Source organism: Trichoplusia ni, chromosome 26, assembly GCF_003590095.1.
Source record: "Trichoplusia ni isolate ovarian cell line Hi5 chromosome 26, tn1, whole genome shotgun sequence".
Classification (NCBI taxonomy): Eukaryota; Metazoa; Arthropoda; class Insecta; order Lepidoptera; family Noctuidae; genus Trichoplusia; species Trichoplusia ni.
This window is the reverse complement of record NC_039503.1, coordinates 3,358,767-3,367,191: the sequence shown is the minus strand read 5'-3', so window position 1 is coordinate 3,367,191 and position 8,425 is coordinate 3,358,767. Positions and strand designations below refer to the sequence as shown.

At 37.9% G+C, this 8,425-nt stretch overlaps 1 protein-coding gene across 1 annotated transcript; it reads right to left on the bottom strand.

Moving 5' to 3' along the window:
- Positions 1-1,592: 1,592 nt before the first annotated feature.
- Positions 1,593-7,854, bottom strand: LOC113505611 (zinc finger protein ZFAT-like). Its single transcript, XM_026888398.1, has 7 exons — positions 7,681-7,854; positions 6,024-6,094; positions 5,284-5,458; positions 4,645-5,027; positions 3,891-4,084; positions 3,121-3,268; positions 1,593-2,534 (listed from the first exon to the last, which is right to left on the bottom strand). Exons 2-7 carry the CDS (start codon positions 6,080-6,082, stop codon positions 1,826-1,828), a joined length of 1,668 nt encoding a protein of 555 aa, XP_026744199.1. The 5' UTR covers positions 6,083-6,094; positions 7,681-7,854; the 3' UTR covers positions 1,593-1,825.
- Positions 7,855-8,425: the final 571 nt, after the last annotated feature.

Genomic DNA, 8,425 nt, shown 5'->3' with positions numbered 1-8,425 from the left:
CTGTACCTTCCTCCAAAAAGGTTATTAATTAATCATAATTATTATATTAAACATATTTAATACTTCAACTTATTATTTTAAATTATTTACAAAACAGCGACCCGCGCATTTAATAAGCTATCTATAATATTTCGTGAATTTTCATTTATTACAGTTCATTATTTATATACATTTAAACCTAAAAGTGATTAAAATAATCACTTTCTAATTAAATACAAAAGTATAAATTTGAAAACCCCCGACACACTTAGAATAATATATTAAGCTGAAGAGTTAGTTTGTTTGAACGCGCTAATCTCAGAAACTACTGGTTCGATTTGAAAAAATATTTTTGTGTTGAATAGACCATTTATCAAAGAAGGCTATAGGCTATATATAAACACGCTGCGACTAATAGGAGCGAAGATACAATGGAAAATGTAGAAAAGACGGGGAAAATTCTAACCACGTGGACGAAGTCGCGGGCAACAGCTAGTTTTCATATAATTAGTCATAGTAGTATTCTACTAGACCAGCTTTTCCATTTGATACTATATTTAGGGAGTTCTGATAAATATGTACTTCGCCATTTTGCTGCCATCTTTACCAACTAATTTACTTTTCAAAGGAGAAATACGGGCAAGTGCGAGTCGTACTCGCGACGCTAATGTTTCATACAAATATGATACAGAAAAATAAACTAGGTCAAACGTTAAAACCGTTACTTAGCGGCTATTTTAATTATTTGTTGTAATACCAGTAATAGATTTACATGGGCAATGAAAATTCTAAGTATCTAACCTATTAGTAGACAGCCTACTGACAGACGAACAAACGGATGGATAGACCTCGAAGCCTTAGTAATCAAGTTCGTAAAAATTCTAAATCGGTTCATGAGCTCGAGGTATGCCACATACAGACAAACACACATACGTCACAAGTTGTTATTGAGTCGGAAGCAAAAAATCAAAATGTTTAAATTAATAATAAGAATGGTATCATAACAAGTCGACAACACTACATTGAACATTCAATCAGGACTAACTATCAATAAAAATATTACAATAAGTTCAGTAGTTTTATAGATTACCTCTCACAGACAAACTTACAAATATTGTTACAACCATAAACTTACAATATTAGTGCAATTTTATAATAGTTTAAAATGGTAATGACTTTGAGCATAATCTGAATTACATTCACAAAAATATTTACAAATACCTACTATTTACAAATTATTATTCCAAAGTTTATTAAAACAAAAAACGAGGACAAAATATACATATATAGTACTTAATATTTTCTTAAATTGAGTATTTACAATGATGAATAATATTTTACGAAAATTCTATTCTGTTTATTTTTAAAAGACTTTATTTTATAACGATTTATTCACGCGTGTGAATCGAGATTGCCCGACTAGTTTCGGACCCAAACTGAAAAAAAATATAACTATTCCAAATATTGTTCAATATTTACCTCTACAGTACAACACAAAAACAATTCAATATTTTCGTAATTATTTAAACTAAGTATTTACAATAAGTTTGACCAATCTTGGCAAGTATTTCTTACGAAATTTTTTATTATTCGATCAGCTTGAAATAGATTGACCATCAATCTACCTTCAATCCCTTTCAAATACTCTTGTTCTACTCGTGATCAATAAACCGTATTAAATAGATTGACCATCAATCTACAGTCAATCTCGTCTCGTGATCACGGATTTTGATCATAGATCGCAACTGCGATCCGAGACCGAGGGCATATCTAGCCCATCATTACCTAGACATAGAAACATACTGCTAAACAACTATAGCGTTCACAACCTTAACTAGAATCAGACTTACGTCCAACTGGCTTCCTCGACGCACTCGTCGTCTCCGAATTCCTTGTGCCGCCTCGTGAGATGCCGCTTCAGGTCCGACCATCTCTTGGTCTCGTACACACACTTATCACACGAATACTTCTTAACGCCCGTACTACACAAACGCACATGTTTCAACAATGTTGCCTTCACATCTGACTGGAAACCACACTTTTTACACTTAAAACCGCGCTTAACACTTTCTAAATTCGCACTATCATGGGACTTTAAGTGGTAGATGAGACTCATGTTGTGTTTCGCCCGATAGTCGCATATGTGGCACCGGAATTTCTTCTCTTCCCGATGTTTTCTGATGTGTCTTGAGAACATAGTCTTGCTGGCTGACGTGTAGCTACATATTGGGCACACTTGTAGCACTGTGGAATGTTCGTTCATATGATTATTGTACTCAACGCTGTTATTAGTTGAGTAATGGCACTGCATACAGTAATAATCCAACATATTCCACATAACATTCTCAAAATCTTCTTGTTTTTGTATCTGTTTGTTGATTTTTTTCGTTTTCTTTTTGAGTAGTTTCTTTTTGGGGGTCTTTTTGACTAGTTTAACTAGTGGGACGTCGTCCTCGTCGGTCTCGTCTGACACTTCGACGGTGTCGATGTGCGGCTCCTCTATGATGACGTCGTCTTCATCGCTCGATGTTAACAGGCTTATTGGGTCTTCTTTTCTGTGGATGGAAGACAATAACTCGTAAATAGAATGTATAAGAATTGACATTTTCTGATCCTACACGGAATTTCAATCAGTTTTAAGGTGGTATTGTTAGCCATCAGCGCAAGTGCCAAAGCCAAACCACCTGAAACGGATGCAGCTTTAATCATCTTTTATAGATGTTATCAGGCCATAGAAGTTAAGGTGGTATTAAGGAGAATAGCCACTTGGCCAGACGAAGTGATGGCAGGTGTTGACAGAATGGTGGCCAAGACAAGGCAAAAGAAATGTCGGTCGTCCGGGAGTAAGATGGGTCGATGATATATGGTAAAGGTCTCGGGTTGAGTCGAGATGAGGCTGGCACAGGCCTGGAGAAATTGGCACGTGAAAGGGGAGGCCTATGCCCAGCAGTGGGAGGATAAATGCTGTGGATGATGATGATGATTAAGGAGATAACTCTATCTTTAAGAAGAGGTAAGTAGCAACAGATGTAAGAAAATATAAGGCAGAAACCACTGCACTTTTGTTTTGTGCAATAGATAGGCTTGTTAATAACGATGTGTTAACACGGCGGCTGTCAAGTCGTATCGTGTATGTCGTACCTTTCGGGCGTGTCGTTGTTGTCGTTGTCATCGTCGTGCTCGCGGTCGTCCGGGTGCGGCAACATGAGGCTGTCGGGGTCCACGTCCACCTGCACGCTCTCCAGCAGCATCAGGCAGTCCTGGCTGCCGCCGCCCGCTGATGGGTTGTCTGTTACACAATATGAGAGCATAGGTTAGGTTAGGTCATTTGATTAGAAATTGGGAATTGTGTTAAGGCCCCTAGACCATTGAAAATATCCGAACCGTCTCCACCCGGCGCGCGAAATATCATTTCATCGTCGCTAGCCGGTCACGACTAGCACGCGGCGTCATTTCAGCGTTGCCTCTCATCAAGCATTCTTTCTTTCGCAATGCGTCAAGGAAACGCGGCGATACCGTTACGACTCGCGACGATGCGTGGTAGAATTATCGCTTGTGCGTGGAGATTCTCCAACGATCTCCTACGATATAAGGGCCGACTCGTGCCGATTTTCTCGCTCGTGGAGACAGCGTCTTAGAGCCTAAACAGATGGACCGCAATTCAACTGCAATCCAACAGCAAATTTGCAGTGCGGATGCAGTTACACGACTGCAATAGAACTGCAAAGTCACACGACTGCACGCCAATTACAATTGGACCGCACGGTTGGTTTTCAGTTCTATAGCTGCATTCAAACTGCATCCGAGCTGCAAATTTGCAGTTGGATTGCAGATGTAATGCAGTCCGTCTGACTAGACCCTTAGTGTGGCCCCAGCATTAAACCTACATTTAATATATCATCAGAACCCACCTTTATCAACCGGCACCTCGATGAACACGGGATCCTTGTCGTCTATCTCGATGGTGTGTAGCGGCGAGGCGGCCCGCCCGCCCAGCAGGTCGCAGGGCGGCGGGCAGGGCGGGCGGGCCGCCAGCGGCTTGTTTATGATGTGGTAGTTCGTGATCATCTCCTCGATGTCCTGGCGAGGGTCGGGCAGGGGGACGCTGGGGATACATACATAATATTGAAATTTACTTTATAATGTGGCTGATGTAAATTAGGGTCGGAAATCAATCATTTTATATTAAAAATCTGAATAATAATGTAATAAAAAAAATCATAGTTTATACCTACTTAACTAGCTGTGGCTCGCAGGATCGAAAATTATCCTACCAGATTCTAAAATCGGGATAAAAACTATCCTATTTTTTATCCCCTATGAACTATCTGTCTAACAAGTTTCGTTTAAATCCGCTCAGTAGTTTTGTGTGAAAGGGGAACAAAAATCTATGCAAACAAACTTTCGCGTTTATAATATTAGTAGGACTGCAAACTATATTCGACTTGACTGAGCTCGCTTCATCGTTTATTTTCCTAACTTTTTCACCCAAGTCTAGATTATCCTCAAAATGTAATAAATCGAATTCAGACCAATATAAAATCGGTACCCAGAGACAAAAACTGCAAATTTGTATTAAATCATATATACGGTACACAAGAAAATTGGGTGAAACCGTGAAGCACAACTAGTCAATAAACTTTAATGTATAAATGTTATACATACTTAGCCAAATCAATGTTATGGTTCCATCTCCCAATGTCATTGTTCACAACTTTACATATTTCACTTGACTCCGTTCTATGCCTTGAATCTGGTGTTTGCTTGTCTGTCTGAACGTCTGTCCGTGCAACCGTCCGTTCGTCTGTCTGTCCACCTGTCCGCTGGTCTGCAGGCTCGTCTTCCGGTAGATCTGAGACCGTGGAGTCACAAGCTGCTGTAACTTTTGGTGATTTTGGTGGTATTGGCGATGGGGATCTAGCTGGTGGTGATCTCAAAACTGGTGGTGATTTGGGTGGTGTTGGTGATGATTTTTGAGGTTTAGGAGTTTCCTCTGATTGTGGTGGTTTCGGCGATTCTGGGGCATTTTCTTTTGGCTGTGGTGTGGTCTGGAAAACAAAAGTATTTATTTAAGTTACATTCAGTCTGAATATTTTTGAAAACCTATTGCGCTAAAAATAATCCTCTTCGGAAGACTTCAAAAAGATTCTTGATTTGTTTGTATTATTTTGCGAGGTTTTCTCAGAATTGCGGACTGGATGACCTGATTTATTGAGTCCCTTAAAATGAAATAACTGTCAATCACTTTGAAGTCTGTTCTATTTTTTTGAAGTTAAAATAATATCTGGTTCAACCCAAACCCACCAGATCCAGCAGCAGACTGGGCACGACCTTCCTCTTGAGTCGCACCCTGCCTCGCACCAGCTCGTAGTCGTGAGGGGGGAAGTGTCGGCTGCAGACCACCGCGCCCAGCGGCAGCTTGCCCGACACGCGCGTCAGCTGCAGCCAGCTGCGGCGGAGCTGGCGGCTCGTGGGGAACCTGACAGAATGGACAGGGTATAACAGTAAAGAGAAGATTGCAAGGGTAGGCGATTGGTTGAGGTATCGTAGGACAAGCGATGATCCACGTATGCTTGTTCTGAGTCTGGGTCTTTGAGCACGTGATTTGTATGTTTGTGAAGCCTCTCGAAATACTTAATACGAAAGTAATTAAAATTATATTTTGTATACAGGTACTAGCTGTACCGGCGAACTACGAACTACCGCCTAACAGTAGAAGTAAATTTTTGTTTTTAATTTTTATGTTTTATAGCCGTTTAAAAAGGTTTAAACGGCTATACGAATGGGCTACTTCGAATATTTCAAGACTAAATCGCCAAATCGGTTCAGCCGTTCTCGAGTTTTAGCGACACTAACGAACAGAAATTTATTTTTATATAAAAGAGATAAGACGAAATAAAAGAAGAAGAATAATAATAAACCTCGACTCTCTTGCCCGCGCTTCGAGTCCTCGCGATTCATTCGGTTGTTTCCGAAACTAGTCGGGCGATCTCGATACATAAGCGTAAATAAACTATTGTTAAATAACTAACAATGAAACTCACTCAAAGTAGTAGGTCTCCTCTCCAGTCACCTCACAGCCTTCCACGCAGCACGGACCCATGATGGAGAGGATCTGAAACCAACATTCACACACTTACTATGTAGAAGATGATTTATAACACAGGAATATAGTGTCCGGTACAAAATTATAAGAAAGATTAACAAAAAGGGAAAGAATCAACAAGATGTAAAGTATTCTATTTTGTTTTTATGAATGACTAGCTGTAGCCCGCGACTTCGTCCCCGTGGGTAGAAGATATAAGTTATGATTTAGGTATACCTGCCCGTTTTTTTTATTCACATTTTCCATTGTATCTTAGCTCCTATTAGTCGCAGCGTGATGGTTTATAGCCTAAAGCCTTCCTCGATTAATGCTCTATTCAACACAAAAAGAATTTTTCAATTTGGACCAGTACTTCCTGAGATTAGCGCGTTCAAACAAACAAACAAACAAACTCTTCAGCTTTATATATTAGTATAGATATATAGATAAGATGGGTAAGAGTTGAATGCTGTGATTGCAAGTAAACACCTTAAGAACAATACACAAAGAATTGGCAATAGGGCAGCTTGATGACTTGCCATGCACCAACCAACTGCAGAAGACTTTGTAATGCAATTCTTGTAGCCAGTAAGCGTTTGAAATTACCGCTTCCGACACCCCCTGAGGAGACGGTTTTTGGAAGTTCAGGTTTAGTTAGTGCGAGTCTCAGACTATCTCCAAGAAGGTGGGTGTCCACGGGAATTCCGCAGTATACCAAATAAAAAGAAGGAAATTGTTTGTTTTAATTAATTTTCATCAACTTGCACACTTGAAAATAAAAAAGAACAATTATTATTAACAATTAAGGATATAATATGGAAATAAGGTATAAGAATATTGTTCGCACAGCTTTCTTACAAAAATAGGGGTAAATGTGCTATTACTTAGGACCAAGTAAGAACTTTTTCCTATATATCAGCCTAGGAATAAACTTTCAAAATCAAATGGTTTCTTCAATGTTTTTTGTAACCATTGGTGAAGGGTTTTAAAATTTAGAAATTTATATATAAGTCATAAATCAGGATAATGAACAAAGAGCACCATTAATATCAAATAATAAACAATAAAAAAAATATAACAAAAAATAATATTCTCATTAAGCTTTGGCAGAATCAATTAATAACTAGGGCTACATGCTAATTTATAACTACAATTAAACATAAAATAATCAATTAATATAAAATCTAAATGTATTCATGAATACATTCCCACCAAAACAGGTTCTATATAAAAAATAATTACCCAAAATTAATGTAAATTACTCATAACTGGCAACCCTAAGTAGTGGCCAGGATTGTACCAAAAAGCAATAACGAGTCGGAGAGCCCTATTCTGAACTCGAACGCATCAGCAACGCAAACGCGACGTCGACTTTATTACAAGTGCATAGAGTCGAAAGTACCATATCAAATGCAACAGACACGAACGACTTTACGAACTATTTTACAGAATAAGACCCCACAATAATTAATTCAATAACATTTAAAATCGATTTTATACCCTTTAAATACAATAAAAACATGAAATATAATGTTTGTAAACAATTCTTAGTCTATTTTTCGCGGGAAACATTGTTCTAAAGGTTATAAATTGTATATCCAATTAACACGGCTTACCTGCGCGTTTAACACGTGAAAACCAACGTGGCGTCAATTTACGCTCACATTAGTTATATTTGAGTTTTATTTTACACATATTCACACAATAACTTCATAATTTCCGGCTTATTAGTATTTTTTGACCAGAAAAATATTTACTCGTATCTTTTTTTTTCGCAGTTTTGACAGTACTTCATAGTGATGTGCTTGTGGTAATCAATTGCACAGATTCAATATTAGTAATTTAACCGAGTCGATTATATTTTTTGACGATTTTTAGCAGCTACTAATTTATGTAACACTCTTAATATGAATATGCAGAAGAAAACTTTTTCAAAAACCTAAAAGATCATTTGAAACTTTCTCACGATTTCTTTTGAAGTGACACATTCGGCGGTAGATTTAGAAATGTTAACGTTACAACTGTCCCATTGTATGTATACAGATTGAATAACCAGTTTATTGTTGTGATGCAATCCTTTTACTTTATACAGTCATGTTATTTGTCTGAAGATAAACCATTAATCTCAGATTATAGGGATGTCGAAGTAAATCGACTAATTTAATTTTAATTGAATGCCATGAAACACCTAGAAGAATGCCTCCAAATTTAAAACCCAGACCATGCAAGCAATGCTAAATAGGGACGAGGATTTTTTTTAAACATCCGTCATTTTATTCAGTGAATAATATTGGATAATAATATGTTTTGTTTCTTTGGTCTCGCAAACTTTACTTTATCAAATATAAATTCTTTCGCTTT

Bases quoted from the DNA above. Each gene is read 5' to 3' on its own strand.
- LOC113505611 (XM_026888398.1), bottom strand. From the start codon at position 6,082: ATGGGTCCGTGCTGCGTGGAAGGCTGTGAGGTGACTGGAGAGGAGACC. The intron at 5,459-6,023 runs GTGAGTTTCATT...CCATTCTGTCAG, and splicing joins GAGGAGACCTACTACTTTGA to GTTCCCCACGAGCCGCCAGC. The intron at 4,085-4,644 runs GTATGTATAACA...ATGTATCCCCAG, and splicing joins CATAACATTGATTTGGCTAA to CGTCCCCCTGCCCGACCCTC.